This window comes from Leptosomus discolor, chromosome 2 (assembly GCF_034619465.1).
Source record: "Leptosomus discolor isolate bLepDis1 chromosome 2, bLepDis1.hap2, whole genome shotgun sequence".
Taxonomy (NCBI): domain Eukaryota; kingdom Metazoa; phylum Chordata; class Aves; order Leptosomiformes; family Leptosomidae; genus Leptosomus; species Leptosomus discolor.
The window spans coordinates 43,800,592-43,824,500 of NC_141392.1; the positions used below are offsets into that span (position 1 = coordinate 43,800,592).

General features: G+C 36.0%; 1 protein-coding gene across 1 annotated transcript in view; it reads left to right on the top strand.

Annotated features, from left to right (window-relative positions):
* The window catches only part of ARID4B (AT-rich interaction domain 4B), an 88,013-nt gene that overhangs the window by 39,651 nt on the left and 24,453 nt on the right, over window positions 1-23,909 (top strand). Inside the window, exons 5-15 of the mRNA XM_086482351.1 lie at window positions 654-733; window positions 3,093-3,184; window positions 5,111-5,249; window positions 8,824-8,903; window positions 10,300-10,373; window positions 11,209-11,354; window positions 12,900-12,972; window positions 14,061-14,155; window positions 15,266-15,363; window positions 15,577-15,838; window positions 16,862-17,031. Coding sequence (XP_086338477.1) covers window positions 654-733; window positions 3,093-3,184; window positions 5,111-5,249; window positions 8,824-8,903; window positions 10,300-10,373; window positions 11,209-11,354; window positions 12,900-12,972; window positions 14,061-14,155; window positions 15,266-15,363; window positions 15,577-15,838; window positions 16,862-17,031 — 1,309 coding nt within the window. The remainder of the gene's footprint in view (window positions 1-653; window positions 734-3,092; window positions 3,185-5,110; window positions 5,250-8,823; window positions 8,904-10,299; window positions 10,374-11,208; window positions 11,355-12,899; window positions 12,973-14,060; window positions 14,156-15,265; window positions 15,364-15,576; window positions 15,839-16,861; window positions 17,032-23,909) is intronic.

Genomic DNA, 23,909 nt, shown 5'->3' on the forward strand with positions numbered 1-23,909 from the left:
GTTTCCAGTTGACTTAATGATAGCAGAGGTAGCAGCAAGTCTAGAAATCAGGAGCTCTACAGTTCTCTCACTACAGCGGGTTTTGATGACTGTCCGCACTTTGGTGATTGTCATCTTCCTTAGGCTGATATCACTGTTGGTTTTTAGAGTAGTTGAATTAAGTCAGTAGAGAAAGGTGTTGAACTTTCATACAACATTAAACTGTAACTTTTTTCTCAAAATACCATTTGTGTTTCTCCTTAGTAAGCATAGCTTCCATTTGAACGTTATTTAATAAAGTTCTGTAAAAATTGAAAATGCTTGAAGGATAGTGTTTCAGTTCTAGCTTGGGTTGATTTTTAATTTTGTTTCCTGATCCATGAATTGTCTGCTCAACTACTTGTTACTTCAGATTCCATTTAACGTGTGCGAGCATGGAATAGCTGTGGTGAGACAGCAGCTTATGTATTTGGTCATTTTGTGCAAGTGCTGTGCTGGATATGCATCAGTATTCAGGTACAGCTCTGTTTTAAGGACTGGCTACAGACATATATATCTCTCTCTATATATCTCATGCTTTCTGACACCTAAATCAATCACTTACCGATAATACTGAGTTTTAGAAAAAATAATGACTTTTTTTTTTCCTTGTCTCGCTTCTTACCTGGTGACAGTATTTGATGATGGTGATGAGAAGACTCTTAGACGCTCTTCCCTGTGTTTAAAAGGAGAAAGACATTTTGCTGAAAGCGAGGTAATTGAAGAAGTTTATATGACAACTTTTTATTTAGAAAAAATTTAAAGTGATATTTTTAGTACCTCAGTCTTCGGTATGTTGTGTACATCCATGCTACTAAAAATGGGAATTATGTAAAATATAGTATACAGGATCTGGCTTATTCTTTTTTAAAATCAAGGAAGACCATTAAATTTCACCAAATTGTGTAAGTTAAGAAACAAAAAATCATCATTTCATGTTTTTCATTTTTACATTATTAACAGTTTGTAAATTGCAGATCACACAAAAAACTGAGATCACACAACTACTTTGCTTTATGTAAAAAAAAAAAATCAACCTGTAAGTATTCATTGGTAAAAAAATCAAAATATGGTACATGAAAAATTAATGTACATCTTTGGACACAATTAAATTCTGCTGCATTTTAGGTAGAGATTAAATCTAGTTTGTAATAACTGGTGAACTTGAAAGATCAGTACTTTTCTTTTAAAAGGTAAATTATAACTTGCTGTTACCTGGTAATTTGAAGCCAGTTATCAGTATTTTGAAGCTGGTTCATGTCTTAAAGGTGACTTACATATTAAAGTATGCAGACATTCGTAGCAAATTTCAAATAGTTGAAATTTCAGAATGAGGGTCATTCCTCCTTATTATGTAAAACAATCTGGACTGATGGGCAGATTTATGTAAACATGCTAGCTTACTGGAAAGCTACTAAAGACAGTGGGGTGTTTTTGCTCTCCATAAATATGCTTTATTATTGTAATCATCTGAGCTTGTTGCCTGCTTAATGCATTCTTGTGAAGGTTCAAATACCTTCTAGAGTCTGAAGTCAGGATTAAACACGTGTAAAGAAGAGGGCCTAATTAGATGCCTAAATGTGGATTCAGATCTAAATGCCATAATTTTAAAGATTATCTTGTTCCTTCGATTAGCTCTTTGTTAATTAATGATCATCACTCCTGAAAATTAGTTTGCTTCTGTTCCATAAATACTATTTTAATATGGTTTTAGGAGTATTACTTCATAGTAAGCAGGTTGAAAATTTAGTCTATGTATTATTGCTTGGGGCCTGTTTGGCTGAACGAGAGTAATTTCAGATTTTGTCAGAATCAAAGAAACCTTACTCTCGGGTGACTCCTACTTTTTATTTTATCATCGTTCTAATCATCTTAGCTTTTGATGTCTTGCCAAAAGTCACTGGTAGGCAATTCGTTGTCACCAGCCCTCAATGAAATGCATGTTGTGATTTTCTAATAATTACCTCATGATTGCACAACTACTCAGCAGGGAAAATTGCTTCTCCAGTTTCTTTTGTAGTTAGACGAGTGCCCACATGACTGTCTTGTTCTGATATTGCTTTAGCTTCATCTCTGACTTCCCGAGTGTGTGGGGTCTTTTAGGGTCTCCACCACCTAAAGTAAATCTTTGCTTTAAGATTTAAAAAGCCAGTTCGATGTCTCTGTGTCCAGTTCTGTCTGACGCAGAATACTTTTGAGATTCTTGTTGGTGTTTCATGTTTAAGGATTTATACACAACTCGGAAGTGTAATTTGAAGGACCATGTTTATTTTGGAAGGCTTTTTGCCTTCTTTTGAACAACAAGAATAAGTGCCTATACAAAAACCTCTGTGTACCAGGAGCCTTCAAATCTGAAACTGTTATAATTTAAACAGATAAAAGCAGTGTTAGGGAAAGAAGATATTGCATGTCCATGAACTCCTTCTGTTGGTGCTTTAGCATTGTTCCTGAAGGGAGAAACGTCCCTCTTTCTCTCCCTCTCTTTTTGTTTTGATGCTAATACAGCATCAATTAGCATCCTCTCAATTATCAGTATAGCAACCTTTCTAAAATGGCTTTAGAATCTTTCTGGCCTATATCAAATCATGAATTACTAACAAAAATGCAGTTAACTTGTCACGTTTGCTGCTACTGAGCTATCTTGCAGTTTCATTTCATAGGGAACGTTTGTTCATTTATAAATAGATGATTGGGTGTTTAGTCTGTTGATAGGACAGGCAGAAGATTCATCCTGTAGAGACAGAGTATCCCAGTCCAGGTCAGCAGAATACCTGATGCATAATTCTCAGTGTTTGAATGGTCCAAAGGCAGGACTTCTGAGAAGAATTGTCTACGTGAGTTGGACAAAAGTTAATTATTTGGAGGTGGGGAGAAAGTATCGAAAAACAAAACACACAACTTCTTAAAATTAAAGCAGTGACGTCTCCGCTGTAGTTCTGTATTTCTTTTGTAATGGGAAAATTTCTCTATTGACAAGAATTGCTTTAACTAGATTGTACAAGCTTATGGTTTGGAGAGTAACTTCTGCCAGGTTTTTAATATGTGTATGTGTATGTATTTTTTCCTGTCAACAGACATTAGATCAGCTTCCACTCACAAATCCCGAACACTTTGGGACTCCAGTTATAGGAAAGAAAACAAACAGAGGAAGGAGATCCAATCATATGTAAGTTTAACATCTTTATATCTGCACTGCCTGTATTCGACTCTGAAGCTTTCAGTGTGAGTGTCATTTTATTAGTTATGCGTTCAGGCTTCTGCTATTCAAAAAACCAGGAAGCTATATGAAAATTGTTGTTTATCACTCAGACTGAAAGTCAGTTTTACGTGTATTGTTAGGTGCAGGAATTACAACAAGTCTTCATGTAATCAGTATTTAAAATAGTACTGAGTATAGGCAAGAGGTTTTTTTCTTGGGTTTGTTATTTAAGTAAAATACCAAAGTGACATACCAAGTGGAAATGTGTTGTTAAGCTATATTCAAAAGCTCTGTAGTAGAGTATTGGTATTATAAATGTGTTGGACTCAATCTAAAACCATTACAATGTAGTCTTTGTCCAGCTGATAACAACATCTTTGTAGAAGGTACTATAATCCTCATGTAGACCTTTGGTTTCTCATTATAAGGTCTCTGAAGGGCTTGTAGAAATAGGTGAACAGTGTTATGGTTTACAGCAAAGCTTATTGATAAAAAAACAGAGTTCAAGAGTATTGACTTGATTTCATAGGTGCCAAAATTCTTGGTAGTTGTCATCTTGAAAAACCAGCGTTAAATACTCCACTGACTGTTCTTCTTTTGTTGTTTGTGGGTGGGTTTTTTTTGGGGTGGGGGGGTGGTATTTATTTGGGTTTGGACGTGATTATGGCAGAAACAACACACTTTGTCTTATGATTAATACTGACTGAACTGAATAAAAAGACAGAGCTAAGTTGTAGTCTCTCTAAAATAGTCCTGGCTTTCTCTCTAGATCTTGGCTTCTTTCTCTTCCCATAAGAGATTCTGAAACCCCAGAAAGCAGCCTGAAGGATTTTCATACTGTATTTTAAAAGAAATCACTACTTTAAAAAAGGATTTTGGGGGAAGAAGAACCCCAGTGCTTTATAAGCACTGCGAATGACATAAAATGAGGGTGGGGAAAATGAAATATATTAGTTCACCTTAGACTGTAAGTCTTCTGTTAATATTGAACTTTGTACTCAAAAGTAATTATGTGAAAAATGGAAGATAGCTTTTAAAAATCTGCTTGTTGTATGGAACATGCTGTGTATTTTCTGAGAATTAACCTTCAAAGTGACCAGTAAAAAAAATAGAGCAGGCCAGGAGTGCATGTTTTTACTTTATTTTTTTTAATGAATTGCAGGTAATTTTAGTTGGAGTAGTTTTGTACATTTAGAGTCCCCATACGGTTAAAACCAGGTGCAACTTTGTACTGGAACAGTTGAAACAATGAGCCAGAACGGTTTTTAATCAAAATGTATTTGCACCTTTGCCCATCTAGGTACATTCCAACACTTCATTCAATGTGAAATTGAAAGAGTCATTGAAATGCCTCACTGCACATACTTAAAGAACTGTTTCAGGATAAATAGACTTCTTTTTCTCTTTGCTATTCATCTTCATAGCTGATGTTTCTTCAGAGATTTCTCCTTTCTCAATGTAGCTTTTATTCTGTATGGCTGTTAGAGTAAAAGCATAGGCAGATTAAGAGGAAAACCAAAGCAGTTTAGCTTAATGTTGGTCCACAACTACAACTGCAACAGTTTGGGGTTTTTTATAACAGTTCTTCACTAGGGCAGAATTCTCTCTTTGAATGTCCTGGCAGTGTGTTTCTGTTCCTCTGTACGGATTCATGGTGGTGTTTTGTGTGTTTTTTGCATATATTGCATGTAGATGTGCATTTCTGAGTTTGCAATGTTTGAGTTGTTAGTATAATATCTGTATAAATACTTCTATTCATTTTTGTCCTAAAACACTTAACAGGCAATTCAAGTCACTGTTATTTATGCCTCTTTGACAATTAGCTTTAATCTCCTGTAATTATAATAGACAAGTTTTGAATAGCTGAGTTTTAAGTCTTTTTTTGTTGTTTAGTCCTGAAGAAGAATCTTCATCCTCTTCCAGCGATGAAGATGAAGATGATAGGAAACAAAGTGACGAGTTGTTAGGAAAAGTTGTGTGTGTGGACTGCTTCACTGTGGATAAAAAGAAAGCTCTGTGGTTTCCAGCCTTGGTAAGTTTCATCTTTACTTTAATTTTGTAAAGTTTCGTTAATTTTCTAGGCTTCAAAGAAAGGCGTGGGTTTTTCATTTTTGATGGATTAATCTGTATTTTTGTTAGAACTTAATGTTTCTTCAAAATGGACTCACCATAATAGCTAAAGGAAATATTATATATGTAAATATGTTCGTTTACAAAAAGTGCTTACTAACATGGCTTTAGTTTTTCCAAACAGCCAGAGCTTGTTGACCTAATTCCATCTGAACAGTGTGTTTAGAGCTATTGAACTGCAATTTCATGACTTTTTTCCAAGGCTATTGCATGTCATTTTTCTGAACTACCAAGTTTTGTCAAGGAAGAAAATAAAAGAAGTGCAAAGAAAGGGGAAGTTTTATGTTTACATAGTTTTTTTCTATCTTCCTTTATTCTAGTTTAAGTACACTCTTTAATAAATAAACTCCTAGTAAAGTATCACTGTTATTCTAAGGATTGCATATAGACTGACTGATACATTTGGAAATTAACGTATTTCCATGTGTGGTACCTTCTAGTACCAGGCTTTTTTGTTTTATTACTTACTGTAAATATTTGAATAATGTCTCCCTGGCAATGGAAGCTTAAAATGTTTGTCTAATTTAAGGAAGACTTGTGCTCTGCTTTTGAAAAGATGCCATGCAGTAATATTTAAGTTGTCTTAGTGTGTGCAATACCTCTCAGTTGCAACTTTCTACTTGTCACCTCCTGTGTCTCATAGTGCAGTCCAGAGGCTTTCCAGCAGGACTTCTTTCAAAAAAGTTGGTGGGAGAGAATGAGTCATTGAAGTCTCTTTTACAGCAAGGGAGAGGGCAGGATATACAGCAAGGAGATATGTTAATGACAGATAGCTTTAAGAGAGGTTTTCAGTAATAGACAAGAAAATTGAGCTGTTTCTTTATCCAAAGCTGTCATCAAGACTGATGCAGTATCGTCTGTTGCACTCTGAGAAGCGGTCAGTTAGACTGGCTTGAGCTGTTTGTGCCACACTGTTGGGTTAGCCCTTCTGGTCATGCACATGACAGACAGCAGTGTCAGCCTCTCTGGTAGGTGTTGGGTTTGCGTGTGACTGACATAGTGCTACTCAGGATAGCTGTGGGTCAGTCCTTAAAGATTAACTAAATTGTTGCTTATGCTCCCAAGGTATACTAAAGATACTCACTGTTATTTCTTTGCCTTTCATTTGGAGATTGGAATAGCTTATTCTTCATGGAAAGCTTCCTGCAATGAATGAGAAGCAGTAGGAGGATAAAGTTTGAGGGTGGAGCTTGTTAACTCTGAAATGGCTTATCCTAGATTAACTGTTATTTTTGTAATCAGGTTTATAGCTCTGCAAATAAACATCATACTGTATTTAGCCTGAAAGGTTGTGTCAAAGAACAGATTTATGCCCCCAGATAGCGCTTTTTTTTTTAAGTACCCTGCCCTGTAGTTAGGCCTCTCCATTCTTTTATCTTGTAAGCAGGTTACCTTTACTGTATCAACAAAGTTAATTTTATCTTATTACTGATAAATTTTACTTTAACTCCCTATTATGCTAACTGTAATTATGTGAATAATGAAATGAAAAATCAGGCTTAATATGCTGAAGAATACATATCCCAAAATTACTTTGTTAATAATGATATTGGATACAGATACGCTTTGTGTATAAGAACAGAGGACATTGTGCAAGTTTATTATGTGAAAAAAAATTCAGGGATTAGCCTAAACCTTTACAGCAAATAAGGTTAAGATTAGCAGTGGAAACTGATTGCTTTGAATATCAGTCCTGTAACCAGATAGCATGTCACTTACAAATGTAAAACTACAGGTCTAAATTTGGTAAAAATTATTCTGAGGACTCAGTGATTGACTTCATTGTTTTAATCCTGCATGCATGGGTTTTTTGGTTGGTTGGTTGGTTTGGTTGGTTGGTTGGTTTGGTTTGTTGTTTTTATGGGGGGGGTGTTTGAGAGCAATGGCTAATTGTAATTGTAAAAAGGCCTAGTGTTGCTCCTTATGTCAAAGACTGTGATTTAGTAAGCCTTATAGCATTGCTTAGTTTTAATGTGTACTTGAAGGCTTTTAAAAGGTGCAGTGAGGAAATCTGCTTGCAGTATTTGCAGAAAATTAAGTTTACATAGGATCATTTCTCTCATCCTCTTGTGACTCTGGTGGAGTTGTTTTGCAAGGGAATCAAAACAACTCAATTCAGGCAAAATTGACGTGATGTTGCTTGATGTAAATGCACTAAATGAGGTTGTGGTAAGCTGTTTTCCAACCTCTGAATGGATTTCTAACTACTATGATTTTGGTGCTTCTAGAAAACCAATAGCTAAAGCCGGAAGGACCTTTCTCCATCTTTAGAGAGCTAGGAGATTGTACCTCTCTGTTTCCAGTGGGGAATGACAATCAATGTCTTTTTACCTTGATATTAAAACACAACAGTTGCAAACTATAACTCAAACTGCATTTCAGTTAATAAGTTGTAGTTTTAGTAAGTTCTTTGGAGACTATAGAATGCATTGAATTTGGAGACTTAGGCTGTTTAATTTTATTTTTCTTGAGAAGCATATTTAGCCTGTGCTCTGTTATACGCAACTCTGTTTCCAAATCAGTTGGAGCGTTTGACTTTACCTTCTAAAATGCTGTGTGGCTGGTGACCTATGTGAGGAGGAAAACAACCCTTTTGTCATACAGTATCTTTGTATGTTTGGTGGAAAAACTAGGACTGAAAGCAGTTGGTGTAAGAGAGAAGAGGTATTTAGCAGGGCTAAGTTAGGGCTGCAGTCATTTGCTGCTCCTTGGGGTTTTCTAACAGCCAGAATTTTCTTAACTTTCAGGGAACTACGGATGTTTTGAGAGGAGAGAGATGAGTGATGGAAAGGATTTCTTTCCTGTTCTGTAACTCTGGAAATTCAATAAGTATTTTTCTATTAAATTCCTGAAGCTTTTTAATTAGTGACTTGTATACGAGTTTAACAAAACTTAAATAGCTTTTAAAATTGCAACAAAAAATTAATGTGTCTCTCAGTGCTAGACTTGATTAGTCTACTTCTTAAGTTAAAGAATCTATCATAATACTTGTACTTGAGACACTCTTCTCTCCTAGGTAGATAACTTAAGGATCCTCCATTATAAAATCACATTTCATAAATCCTGTATGCCTTTGTTTTGAAACTGTGTGTGATTACATCCTTGCAATTTCTGGAAGTTTTTCAGAAGAGATCTCTAACTCAGGTGGCAGCACTTGGTGGAAGTTCTGTCCTTTTAGGATGAGGAGTAGAATAAGCTGTAGTGGCATGACAGGTCCTTAACTTTTGTCAGAATGCTGTTCTTAATTACGTCTCTGGCAACAGCCATCAGTTCGCTCCAGGAAGTGAGCGTGAGCTCATGTATTCGTAATTTCAGGAGGCCATCACTCCTGTGTTTTCAGGGATCTCAGTTGCTCTCATCTCAGTGTTGCTAAAGAGAAATGAGCCCAAAAGGTTTTTGAGAAGCATTGGTATATACTGTTACTCTCTTGTTTTTCCTTTTTCTCTCTAAACTTTGCATTTGTAATATCGTTGCAGGTGGTTTGTCCAGATTGTAGTGATGATATTGCAGTGAAAAAAGACAATATTCTTGTTCGCTCTTTCAAGGATGGCAAATTGTGAGTATGTAGAGGTTGATAATTGACTAAAATCCATACTAGTCAAGTGAAATGTACTGTGAGATGTATTGGGTAAAGTATTAATAACATCAGTAAGCTCAGTAGGTTTCTCCCAAGATTTTTCTAATGTTTAAGAAATTGTTACCAGCCTACATTGTGATGAAATTAATCTTGAACTTTGTCATTATTAATAATGGGATGCCTAGATCTATCTGTGTTAGTTTTAATTTCCATGTTACGATGGCTGCAAAGCAGTATTTGTGAGTTCAAGAATGCCTTGAGATTCTTTCTTGCTTTGGTTGGAATAGAGTACTGCTTTTCATACATGTGGCCATAAGCTTATCCGGCTACAGAAAGGAGGGGGCGGAGGGGTGGGGGTGTGTGCATGCATGCACGTACGCCACATGCACACACAGAAATTATTTTTCTTTTTTTGAGGTAGTAAGGTGTGTGTTTATCTCCATTTAGACTACAACTGCATATTATCATGTTGTTTGAAGAGAGCTGTAATACTACTCAGAGTAGAAAAAAAAAATAGCATAACCTAGAAAACCAGACTGTATGGTATTTGCAATAGAACAAGGAACTTTGTGTTCTTAAACTCATGTTGGTCAGGGAGGGATGTTGATGGATGACAATAGAATTCTTTTTTCTAGTTTTAGTTTCGGTTGGTTTTGGGGTGTTTGTTTTTGTTTTTAAGTTGCAGCTATTTATTGTGCTTGGTTCAATTTAACAGAATGCTTTTGCAGAAAAGATACTGAAATATTTAACAGTTTCATTGTGGTTTAACTACTTACCTTAGTCTAGGCTGTCACTTTACCATTTTACAGTTGTTCAGACGTTGATGAATGTCACTGGAGAAACACATATAGACATGTGTGCACACAAGGACGTACCCCCTACCCCCCAAAGCTCCATTCAGATTTGCTTCCTTGGAAATAGCCACAGTAGAAATTAAAAAGTGCTTTATTCTTACAATTTGGAAGTCTTTCCTTTTATACTGACAATTTATACCAATACTTGTTTATGTTTTAAGCAAGGTAGGATTTTACTGTTTGTGGGTGAATAGTTACTTGCTAAATTAACTTGAGGTTTTTCTCTTAAGTAATAAATATTGGGAGATTCCAAAAACTACCTGTTAGTGGAAGAAGAGTGCTTTCTGTAATATACAGTGAATGCATATGGATGTGCTAACCAAATATACGTAGAAGTTTTGGGTTTAATCCACTAACTGACTAATACCATACCAGACTAACACTATAGAATTGTCAAGATGTACTTCATATGCTGCTTATGTATGTTAGTAAATATGTTATAGTCTTAGTGGTAGCTCTGTAGTATACTGTTAATTTAGCTTTAATTATTTTTTTTTTTTAACACTTTCTAAATCATCTAGTGTTTCTGTGCCAAGAAAAGATGTTCGGGAGATCAGTGAAACTTCACCAAAGCCTGATGCTTTGTTAAAACAAGGTAAAAATAACTTCTATGAGAAAATGCATGTGTATGTACTTGGTTACATAAATTGGACCAAATTTATGGTAGATTGGTTCGTGTCTTAAAATGCTAAAATACAGGATATTTTCCTATAGCATAATACATTGAGGGGAGAACGCTTCTGAAAGTCTGGAGGAACTATTTTTTTAAAAACCAACCAAACAAACAAACCAAAAACCCCGCTCTACCGCACTTGCTTTAAATTTCAACATGCCAAACAAAGGACATAATACAGTGCACACTGGGTTTATAGGTTATTTACTATTTGTTCCTTTGCATTAGACCTTCATAAAGTTATTCTCACCATAGTACCCCTAATACTTATAAGTAAGTTGTCTTTATGCATTCTCAAGAAACTGGAATTGTGGATTCATTTGGAAGTTTAAGATTTGTGATCAAACTCTTAGAATTAGCTTGTGCTTATGTCTTCCTCCTTCTCCCTGTTCAGTATACATAAACCACAGTGTAAACCTGTTGGAATAGGGGTTCTCTCAATTAAATTTTCATATATGCCCTAATACAGCAGATCCTTATTTGTGTCTATAGACACTAACATGGTAAAAATCCTAGTAGTATCTCTGATTAATTCGATGTGGAGAGAACACTAGGCCAGTTTTTCTGGGTAAGACACAGAAGGATGGGACAACACAGGATGGTTGCTGAGGACCTTTAAATTTGGGAGTGAAATTGTTACTTAGCAGTCTTTCCTTCTTCCCCTCTTCCCGCTCATCTCCGACTACTTTTTTTGATTAAAACATTTGGTCAAACTGATAACTTCCTGCAGTGCTAACAAATGCTGGTCCTTTTACAGCTTTTGACCAAGCCCTTGAATTCCGTAAAAACAGAACTGTTCCTAGTAACTGGAAAACAGAATTGAAAGAAGACAGCTCCAGCAGTGAAGCTGAAGAAGAGGAAGAGGATGAAAAAGAAAAAGAGGATAACAGCAGTGAGGAAGAGGCAAGTGAAGTTAGTAAAGGGCGTAGATACACAGCTGATAAAAATTAGCAAGACCATGATATTTAAGTAGGTCATTTTAACATTTGGGAACATTTCGCATAGGCAACATTGTTAACATTGGCAACATTATTGCCTCTCAGCTTTCAAAATCTTTATTTAATAAAGATCAGTTAATGTGAAAATACCAACTTGAAAATTTAACAAGTATCTTTGAGTCACTAAGCAAAAAATGTGTAGTCAAAAGACTGAGTCATTAGGGGCTAATGAAAAATAGAAATTAAAACTCAAAGGAAGATCCTGTTTTAGAATCTTTCCCATGCTGATCTTAATGCAGTGTGGCAAAAGGAGTTGCCATTATTACTCATTCGTAATAGTTATAGCCTTTCTTGACCTTATTTTCAGCCATCCAGCTCTATTAAATAGCTTCAGCAGATGTTGTGGTGTGGGTTTTTTTGGTTTTGTTTTTTCCTCCCCTGTTCTGTTTAATAATGATACTCTGTTTCTGTTGATTTCTTGACTGTCTTGCTATAACTTTAAAGACAATATGTTTTGTTACTTCAGGGTGGGTGAAGCTTTTGTATTTAGTACTAGGAAACTGTTGAAGAACAGAAGGGTAAACATGGAATGAAAATACCCTAAAGAAAAATAATTTCTTTTAGATTTACTGAATAACTTTTATTAGTTATTTTTTTAAACTTTACAAGGAGTATTAAAGAAAAGTATGCAGAAAATTAAGCACCTTGTATTTGGCCTATTGTTTTAAAAGTAGCTTAGTCATCAGGATTTCTAAGAATTCTGTTTATATTAATATCTTAGTGCTACTGGTCATGGCAAGTCACATTTCCTAAGGAAGTTACGACATGTTATAGAATGAGACATAGTGCTTTGTTATAAAACTCCACTGTTTATTAATCTAAGTAAATCTAATACAAAGATTTATTAGTGCAATGAACTGGACATCCAAAGTATCCGTTGTTATTTCAGTTCTGGGATTGATCCTGTTCGCCACGCATTCAGCTGGTACCCCATGGCAGTATACATGCAGTGCCATTGGCTGTGGTTTGCTTGTACTGTGGATTAGGACTCCTGAGAAAGTGCAAGCACCATTGTCTCTTTCACTTCATCCCCAAAAGCGACATAGTGTGTCCAGGCATCAAGGAGTCAACTGCAGTAGAAATAGACCTGAGATTTCTGATATAATCTCTTGATCTTTAATAGTGGTGTCTCTGAGACCTTCTGCATAGATGGACAAAATTGAGTTTATGATATCACTTATGGTACTTCAGTGATCAATCAAAGATCCAATTTCAGTGTGTCTTTACAGTTACTGTTTATATATTTTGAAAAACTGTTTGTAGTTTATAGAGCATACTTCATGTGGCATAACACTGAGAGCATGCGTCTCTTTGTATAGTATCCTGTTGCTGACTACAGTAAAACAAACTTGAACATTTGAACCTAAATTATCACTGCTGTGTGTTTCTTAATGAAGGACTGTAACTCAAAATGATGATAATTTTCTTGTGTGCATTCCTTTATAAACAGGAGGAAATAGAGCCGTTCCCCGAAGAACGAGAGAACTTTCTTCAGCAATTATACAAGTTCATGGAAGACAGAGGTAGGCATTTTAATCTTTGACTTGTAGAAGCTGAGGATAGATGTATGCTTAGCAGTACCTTAAAGAACTGAGTCTGTAAACCAGTAGTGCTTTGCAGTTCAGTTTTGGAAACAGTGAGACTGTACTCATCACTTCTGACTTCCCAGCTATTTAGAAGATAAGTCTGTCACTTGACTTCTCTCCTAAAACACGGTCAGTTATACCTGCTTTCAGAAATAAATGGGTAGTACCTCGTATATCCTAGTATATTTTCTGTGTATTTATAGTGTGTATAATCAATCATTTAATATCCTCAGTCATATTAATGTGTATGCTCAGTTTAATAACTTTAAAATACTTAAATAAAATAAAATTTAACCACACCACCCCCCTTTTTAGGATCATGGAAAAAGGCATTTACTTCATGCTAATTTTCTTGTGTGAATTCAGTCTCTTAAATGAATGAGCATTATCAGTAAGGTAGATTGAAATGTTTTTAAAAGCAAACATCACTTATCATATGAGATCTTTACCAGCTATTTATACACTGCGAGAAAAGTATGATGTCTGTGGAGGCAGGGGTGAAGGTGTTTGTATTTAAATTAGTATTATAAAATAGTATTTTTTAATTACATGTGAAGATGAGTTGAGGACAAGAGATAACGTTGTGGTAGCTACTGCCAGTACAGTGGCATAGGAAGTTTCAGCTATTTGAAGCATTGTGGGATTTGTTCCTGGGGAGGTTTTTTTTTGTTTATTGTAGTGAAAGGACTATGCTAGTATTTTTAGATGTAATTATTTCAGTGGGTGAAATAAAAATATGTGTAATGTCAGTAGCAAGAAAAGTTACATCATTTGTGCATGTTCAGTAATGCATGGAAGAATGCATGTGTACAAATTAAATTACATTACTAAACTACGGGGAAAATGGGTTATTAAGACTATTGAATTTGTTTAGTTTTATGAACAGAAAGGGCCAGATTCACGAGGTGGTCAGAGGGAGGGGTTTACAATGCTGTATTTAATAGTGTAGTAGTACTGTGTATTTCATGTTATTCAAAAAAAAAAAAACAACTTCAAAACACTGTAATAACTGTCCTTGTTCACAGGGACTCCTATTAACAAACGACCTGTATTAGGATATAGAAATTTGAATCTCTTCAAGTTATTCAGACTTGTACACAAGCTTGGAGGATTTGATAATGTGAGTATTAGTATGATGAGTATTTCCGAGCCATAAAATCTGAGGATGCTGTTTATTTTTAAGTAGTGATAAAGAAGAATCTTGCACTGGAGCTTTAGACATAGGAAAATTTGGTACTACAGCTACGTAAGACACCCTGAAAAGCATGCTTTAACAAGAACCAGAAACTAATTATATTCTAAATAAATTACACATCTACTCAGCGTGTTTAGCTATTGCTGCATAAAATCAGCCAACGTATGTGTGTGTGTGATATTTCAAGAAATATTTGCCTGATAAAGTTGTTAACCTCAGAAAGTGAAAAGAGTCACTGTTCAATAAAATCCCAAAGACAAGTAATCTAGTTTAAGGTCTGATGTGAGGCCCCTAATTCCTGTCTATTCTGGGCAGTATATAGAAGAATGTGCTGACTGGGATTAGTGGGATTGGTCTTGGAACAGTAATTGAAGCATATGGAATTCATGGCCAGGCAGATTCTGTTACTGCTTTGGACTGCTTCCCATAAATTTCGCCTGTCTGTTGAGGAGGTATGTTTGTGCAGTGACACCTTTCTGTTATACAGGAGAGGATCTTGTACTTGGGTATTGCACTACATCTGCTTTACCTTCACAGATGGTTAGAAATGAGCGTTACCAGGCAGTTACAAAACTTTGACACCAAAGGGCATATTAAGGACATAATGAAAGACTGGTACGCACTGTATCTGGTGTGGTACTGCCAGGGCTGAGTAGTGTCAATGCTTTAAATGAATTTTTTCTTTCCACTTTAATTAAATTTCTAGCTCTGATAGTTAAGAATTACTTTAAATATAAAATAAAAATGATGTACTAATTTTTCTGATCTTTGTGTTTTCTTTCCTTTGTTTTATTACCACCTGGAGAGGAAAGCCTGCTGTGGCTTACTGAAGTGCAGAAATGCTAAATTGCTTAAAGTAGTTACATCAGACTACAGTTTGCATTACAGTGAAATACTGTCTGTGTGATAAATAGTAATTTTTTTATCAGAGGAAATTACAATTATTTTCCAAAGTTGTAAACTTTGTTGACGTAGTCTTTTAACTAACTTGTCAGTGAGTTAATTCAAATACCATGACTTCATTTTCTTTAACAGATTGAAAGTGGAGCAGTGTGGAAGCAAGTTTATCAAGATCTTGGAATCCCTGTGTTGAATTCAGCTGCAGGATATAATGTTAAATGTGCATACAAAAAGTAAGTAATATAGCTATGAATCTTGTGCTAAAACAACACTAAAATGAACTGAAGTTATCCTGTGGTAGTGGTAATATACATAAAATCCATAACTCTTTGGTTATAATACAGTTTTTTAGGCTTTAAACATACTGTTCATGATTAGCTTCTGCTAGGTAGCATGTTCTTTCTTGAAACAAAAGTTGCTTATCACCAGCAATTTTTTTCTTTTAGATATCTGTATGGTTTTGAAGAGTATTGTACATCAGCTAACATTGCATTTCAAATGGCATTGCCAGAGAAAGTGACGAGCAAGCCTTGTAAAGACTGCGAAAAAGAATTGAAGACGCGTGAAGAACCAGAGCAGGATGTAAAAGAAATAAAAGTGGATAAGGAGGAGTGCAAGCAGGAGGATGTAGCGATAGTACAACAAGAAGAAAAAAAGTTAGCTGAGAATGATAATGAAAGTAAAGAAAATGATAAGCCTTCTGTTCTGGTAAAATATTTTAATGTTCATGTTATATCCTGTTTATAAAGTCAGGTTGTGTGTTGATAACTATGAATTCATGTCAAGATTGAAATCTCCATAGTGGATTTAAAACAAGACCAAAATGTGCTGTAAACCTAATTCAGAACAACACATTTGAGCCATATTTATCCCTAGATGCCTGTTTTAGGGGATCATGATGTCAAAATGTCTGGCTTGTTTAGGAAGCAGCTGCAACATTCCACTTGTTTGGGGGCCTCCCAGGTCAAATGGAGACTAATTAGTGTGCAGCTTTATCCTGATCTGGGTAATGCATTCTCACAGCTAACTACAGTGCTGATACTTTTATTTTGCATTTAACCATGCTTTTAAGCCCTCCTAAATCTTACTTTTACTTCTCCACTCCAGTGAAGCTCTACCAAGACCTGGGCCATAGGATGTACATGATGGTCTAATGCAGTTCAGTGGTCCCAAGAGACAAATGTCATAGCTTTTCAAAATCCAGTGTTGACACAGTGATTTTAGCAAAGGAAGTCCAGGGTGGAAAGCTGATGTGCTGCATTGTGCAGGCTTAGCAGTTTGCCCTGGAAGCAGTGAAGCTCCTCAAGTCAGTGTGCAAGACTACTGTAATGCTTCTGTGTGTAAGTGGCAGCCAGCCCTGGTCTGTCTGCTGGTCCTAACTGCCGGCTGAATAGCAGGTGGGCCAGTATTGATATCTCCGCATCCTAAGTGGAAACGTACTCTGTGAAGTGTTCATCTTGGTGATTGCTTTGCAGTTCAGGTCTGAGAGCAGCATGCCTGTATCATTGTGACAAAACTAGCTAGGACACTGGCTGCAGCTTCGAAATCTGTTGTGTTTAGCTTGAGCTTTTCGGAAGAAAAAAGAGCGAAGGTGCTATAACTTTAAAACAAGCCCTAGACTCTAGATTTTTTTTGCTGTCATATAACTTTGTTGTGATTTTTCTGCCTTTTCTTAAATTCTTTGTATTTTTATTTCACTTTGTAAGTTAATTAAAGGTTTTATTATCCTAGGGAAACAAAAAAAGTTTGGCAGATTCTGTGTATACTCAGCCTGATCAAGAAAAGGACTTAAATGTAATCAAAACTGAAGATGAAACCAAACTAGAAGATAAAGAGGAGAAGATTAAAGAAATGGAAAATCCTACCGTAAATGTTGATGTTGAAGAAAAAGAAAAATCAGGGTAAGTTACACTGTTTATAATCAGCTAAGGCATCTGATGTTTGTTCATTAAATTTTACTCTTGTAATTTGAACTTCAGATCAGGCATCCCTGTTGTGAACTAGACTCTTACCTTCTAGAGACCTGTGTGTTCCTAACTTTGTCATGGTTAGGGTCGTTGAAGTTCATGGATCTAATCTGAAAAGCAGCCAAAAAAAAGGCAGCTTAAGTTTTTACAGGGTCTGGGGGTAAATATTGATAAGTTGAGCAAGAAAAGAATATGTAAAGCATAGGTGGCTATTTGATTTCGTACAAAAATATTGTAGCCATTGCCAGTAGTATTATCTACTTAATTTTTGTACAAGTATATCACAAACTTGCTGTTTCCATCTTTTGCTGTTGGGGCCGTGGTGTGTTGTGGGTAACATGGGAAAAGATGGGAGTACCTTGCATTGCTCAGTGACAGCTTTGCCATTGGGTAGGCATGGTACTGGCAGGGGTCTCCTGTGCAGTCCTTCAGATGAGTTTTGGAAGGAGGAGACTGAAGTAATAGGGGTTCTCAGGGCCATGTAATCAATGAATGTGTGCAGGTGATCTCTCATTTGCTTCATGGAATGGGCAGGTTTTCCTGTTTCAGTGCAGAAAAACCCTGCAAGTATTTTTCGGCAGCCACGCAAAAAGATAAGAAGTTTAAAACAGAATATAGTCCTCCCTAATCCCCAGTGTGTTAACAATTAATATTTTTGCTATTAGAACCCTCATACAGTATGATTTCAAGTGATAAGAACAGAAAAATGGCCATTACAGGTCATCTCTTTTAATGTGGTATCTTGTCTTCAACAAAAAACGACAACAGATGCTTAAGGGAAGAAGCTATTCCAAGAGGCAAAGCAGATAATGACACCTCCTTATACTTCCACAGCAGTCTGTAAATCAGGGGTGTTTTTTTGTATGTAATACTAGCTGTTGCCTGACCACTAATTCCCTTGTTCATTCCAGCAATCTTTGCTGTGTAGTAGATCAGCTGTCTTAATCTTCTGTCTAAATATCATTAACTCTTACTGCTTTTTCTGGCCCATTAAGAGTTGTGACAGTGGCATGGTTCAGTATTTTGATTTTTGATTCATTGGTAATAATTCTTTTTTATTAAGGGTATTGATTTACATATAGCAGATTCTGGAAGGATCTTTCTGTAAAATGTTTTTGTCTTCCTAAATGTTTTCAGTGAGATTATGTTGGCAATTTCTGTAACTCAGAAATGTGGAATACAGAAAAATCAAGTTTACTTGAACTCAGTTAGAAGAGCCTTTTCTCTTGGATGTGACTTCATTTGTATCCTATGTGAATTTTAGTTTTTTAGAAGACCAGTTGCTGTAATTTGTTACGTTTGCCATTTTTAAGGTGAACTAGATGAGTTAGTTGTACTGTAACAGGTTTGCTAGATTTTGCAGAATTATTAAAGACTGATTTTACAATGCTACTTTTGAAATACATAACTAAATAGATGGAAATCTTTGCACTACTTAGAGAATCACAGTTTTTAGTTCCCCGAGTTGTGTATTTGTATATGTGTATGTTTGTGACATTACTTTGTGTTTATTTGTGTACTTGGACAATACAGTGGCTTAATACTTACCATGCTGCTGTAGTAAATGACACATAAATTATAAGCTGTATTTGCTTTTTGGTAATCGTTTGTTTGTTTGTTTTTAATCCTGATTCGTGTCCATTTGGGTTATTTATGACATAAAAAATGTAACAAATTTTCTTAGTCTGTTTTTTTTTTATTTATGAAAATGACAAAAACCCAGAGAATATACTATTTCATCTTAATTTTCCCCAATTCATCTGACTGCAATTGAGTGAGTTCTTTTCTCTCTGCTTCTCCTTACTCATCCAGTAAAAACTCTTCTAACTAGTATGTTGCTTTTGTGACTCATGAAAGATTGTAATGAGTTGCTTAGAATAGAAAACGTAGCTCTAAAAATAGTTGTAGGTAGTGACGTGGTCATTGCTGGGAATGTGTTTCAAGGAATAATTTAAGCTCATGAAAATGAAACATTTGTAGCAGTTAATAGTCTGTAAGTATTTATAAGCAATAGTACTGTAGTAGTGTTAGTGTGATTTCTTTCTTCCCTCAGAGGTTGACAGGAAATATAAAAAGAACTTCTATCAGTTTTAAAAAGTTTTAAAAGTGCCACTGTCATCCTAAATGCTAAACAAGGGGGTTTGTGTGCCTAGTATGCTGGTGGGGATGTACTAGACGTTGTACTCCCCTCTAGCTCCAGTTTTATGGGTGAGAAGTGGCAAAGGTTTTACAGAGGGGGAAATGCTGTGGTTTTAGTTCTTGTTGAACTGAAATACAAAGTGGAAAACGTGTTTTTTTTGTAGGTGGAAATCTAATCACATGCACAAAAAATACCCGTAATGTTATTGAAATAGACCACTGTGGACTGAATTTTTGTCATTATATTTAAAATGTATTCCTGGAACCTTTTTTAAGCTATGGACCATCTGTCTTTCACAGTCCTAACCAAATAGCCAAGCAAATGAAATCTAATATTATAAAAGGCACACTTGTAGAGTTTGCTGTTTGAGTTTGTCTGTAGAACTTTGTGCATCTTCATGTAGCTTATTGGTGTGTAGATACAAGGATCCAAGAGGACAGAAAAACTTCTGGGTTTCTTCTTGCTGAATTTCTGTTGGGAGGATTGGATCTAATTCCCAGCTTCCGGATCTCAGGAGGTACTACTGGAAGCCAGAGTTGTTTTTATTTTCCACAAGTTTTGCTTCTCTGTGCAATCCCATGTCTCTCAACCCTTTGAGATTGCTACCACTTGAATCCTATGGTCCCTTCTGCACAGACTTTAATAATGTGTTGAAGAGCAAGAAACACTGAATGTGATTTTCTTCCTTTCTTCCTCAGAGTGCCTGTTTTCTTGCCTGCTTGTATATCTGTGAACACTGAGAATAGAGGTTCAAAGGCAGCTAGCCCCTTATTCTATACGTGATTTTCTTGGGTTTTTGTTTTGTTTGGGTTTTTTGTGTGACTAGTGGAAGATGTATGTGCTGGATACAGTTTTGTGCAACTTATAGTCATAAAACCAGGGTTGTTTTTTTTTTTAAAAAAAAAAAAAGGCCAGTAATGTGTTATTTCCCACTGGTCTGTCTGTCCCAGAGATATCTTTACAAAAATGGCTTTGTAAACCTTTTCCCTAATGTACAAAAAAGTATTCATTCCTAGTCAATGAATAAAACCAAGAAACCTTAACGTTGTCCTTACTTTGAAGATCCTGCTAACTAACTTGATGTTGTGGAAGTAACAGTTTTCAAATGCAGCATTGCACAGTTGGTGCAATTTTCCTTTGTAGCACCTAACGTTAACTGTTGTAACTATTCAAAGACTTGAGTCAAGACCAACAAATTGAGAACCAAGGGGCTTTTGTACACAATGAACAATGTAGATGGTTGACCATGTTCCCAGGAGACTGAGGCCAGGAACCTAGCAGAGTTTTTAAAAGGTGTGGGATTTTTAATATAAGCTAATAAAATAAAAAGTAAGTCTTTAAAAGTTTCATAGTAGATAGTTTGTGAACTGAAGTGTAGGTTAATTGCTAGTTAACTGATACTATTAAGAAAGTTTTTTCCCAGATGATTAATTAAACTCCCAAGTTTTTTGTTGGGGTTGGTTGGTTGGTTTGTTTATTTTTTTTAACACTTTGCTCTGAAGCACCTGGGACAGACTACTGTGAAGAACTTTATAATGAACTGAAATACTAAGTGCTCAGAATCCAGATAATTTTTGCTTTCTAACAAAAATTTGCATCAGACTTGTATATTCGTAGTACTTGGATTTTTTGAGGTGACCAGGCAAAGTTCTTTGAACTATTCCCAGTTACAGTACAGAAAGTTTGCAAGAGGCTTTGTTCTTGTGTTTTCCTTCTTTTGGCTGGGGTACTGCCTTAACCCTAAAACCAGGAGGGGCTCCCATCTCTGTATCCTTACCCTCCCCTTTATCACCAGGCTGTCATTTTCAGTACTCACAAATAGTTCTTACTTGTTCTTAGGAAACTTTCTTGGGTATTTTTTTTTCTTCTTGAAAACTGACTGCTTTTTTGTTTTCTCCAAGGGATGCATGAACAAATATTCTTAAAGAATACTTTAGAAACCTAAACACTTCTTGCTGTCTCACGCTGCTGGTCTAGGTCTTCATGGTATGGTTTTCTGGGAATAGGTACTCTCATATTTTGCCAATACCAAAAGGAGAAAATGCTAAACCTCTTTGGCAAATAATTTTGCATGGAGTTAAACCATCATTCACGTGCAAGGGAAAAATCTTAATCTTAGAACTGTTACATAGACCGTTACGTGCAGTAATAGCATTTTCCCTCCTATAAGCAGTAGGACAGAGCTAGGAGTAATAAAAGCAGTAGTTGAGAACTAGGTTAAGATGGGCGTTGTTTTACATGAAGGGTTTTACTAGGGTTTATCACCCTTTTAGAGTAGGGTGACTACCTGCTGTGCCTGTGCTGGTAATGGCTTCTATTTGTACAAGAGTTAAATTTTCTGGAAGCACTTGATGGGGATTTTCTGAAAGCAATTTACAACAGGATTATGTAATAGTCAAAAGCTCCATAACAGATTGTTAGAGGCAATGTTTTCTTCAGTTCCTTATCTGTTAAAATGACATATTAAAGCTTTATGGTTGTGAATCTAAAATGGTAGCAGGAAGGTTAAAATGTTTGGAGTAAAGGAGATTTGATATGGAAGGCGTATCTTCTAGCTTCTGGATTAGTGTTGAGAACTATGTATTTTGATAGCTTTCTCCAGTCTGGTTTAGGCTTATATGGAATTGATTAGCTTGTGAGAAGGGAGAGAAATGCATTGTGTTCGTTGCACAGTTGGTGTGAACATCTGTTCTGAATCTTAGACTGTTGGTGTGTATGTGAAAAAATACATTTTTAAGAAGCGTACTTGGTTTCATTTATAGGAACATATTTCTATGCTCTTTTGTGATGTGTGTTCTGTTATGTATTCCAGGTGCCTTTGTATTGGGAAGGAAGTTTTTGTATAGTTGTATCTTCAAAAGCAGAGTCTAATTGATTATTTTTTTCCTAATATGGAATATTTGCTGATACATACATATATGTAAGGATCACTTTTAATACAGCAATGAGCTGATAATGACACAATAATAAAGCATAGAGTGACAATGTCAATGTACCAGTCCTGTGCGTGCATCGTGTTGAATAGAAGGGAGGTGTCTTTGATGTGGAAAAAGTTGTTCTGTCATCGCATTTTACATAGCTTATGGTCACTACGGAGGTTATTAACTATGGTAGCTGTCACTGAGACTGATGTGCATGGGTAAGCCCTTAAACATTCATCAAATACTAGATGTTTTCAAGCTGAGTGTGACCTAGTGCCATAAAAATGAAAAGGGCTGTGGTCCTCAGCCAGACTTCTGCACTATCCATTATCCTTTCGAGGAATGTTTCAGAATATTTAAACAAAAAAATCCCAAACTTGACTGAGTGATTAGAAGCAATAACATGAGGTCCTTTCATTTGTCTTCTCCATAGCAGCAGAGGAAAACACTGGTTGCAGAGTATACGCTTGCATCGTTAAAGTGTACTGTACTGCTCTGAGATGTGATTCAGATCAAGTCAGTGCCTTTCCCCTTCCCTCAGAATGATGGACCATAACTGTGTGTTTATTCAGATTTTCTCAGTGTGTAGACAGAAGTCCTTGGAGCTTTTATTTTTAGGTTTTCTTTGCAACTTTAAAGAGAAGACAAATACTGATGAATTTTTTGGGGGTTTTGTTGTTTTCTTTCATAAAGATGAGATTCTAGTGTTATGGCATAAGTACAGGTCTTAATGGCTTCTGCCTTAAAACTTAAGGGCATCTTAATACAGCTGTGATTGAGAAAGTCAGAGTATGAAGGAGACTCGACATCTTCCAGCTTTGTATTATGTGAAGTAGAGGTTAAATAGTACTCTAGGATGAGAAAAGGGAAAAAGGAGGGAAACAAAAATGGAAGCTAATTGCTAAAGTTGAAGTGTCAATTACACTGGGGTTTATTTCTGCTAGTGGTTCAATTAACTGTAATGACTTAATTGAACTAATAATTAAAATAGTCTTGCTTCCTCAAGTTTTAGAATAACCCCTGACAAAATAATCTTGCATTTGCCGTCTCACCTGCTGTGCGTGCCAGCATGGTGTGTCACGGGAAGTGTATTGGAGTACAGTTAGGTTCGCTGCAGAACAGGGAACCTAGAAGGCAGATCTAATGCTCCAAATCACACCTGGTCTCACAGTTTTCTCCCAGGCTTTGTGACAATGCTGTGTGCAGTGCCAGAGATTGTGGGTTGAAAGATGTTTGCATGATATTGCAGTTTCCTTAGTGGTGTAGTAGCATGTGCTGTTTTATCTATTAATATCTATTCGTTGATATACTTGCCCTTATTGTGGGCTTATTGGTGTTAAATCTTTATATTGACTGAGAATTGCCTACCATATGTCTGTTTTTAACGCTTGGAGTATTTTTAGCCTTTTAGCAATTTCACAATGTCCTTTGGAACTAATGATAAGCAATATTTGTATGATCTAAATGTTTTAATGACTCTACATTATTAAATGTTTTGTTTTGGTTTGGGTTTTTTTTGCATTTTAATTTATTAATTTCCTGCTTCTGAAGGTTTCTGTTCCCATTCTGTGGCAGATGGGCTGAGGGTATTCTTTAGTCTGCAGTTGTAATTGGAAATGCTTTTGAGTCCTGATAAGCTTTCTGGTGGTACTTTGGTTTCTGGAACACAGCACTTGCAGTGCTGTCTCTTGTGCAGTGTGCATGCACATCTGCTGCTGCCTTGTTTCATCAGCTGTTGCTTGGGCTGGTCG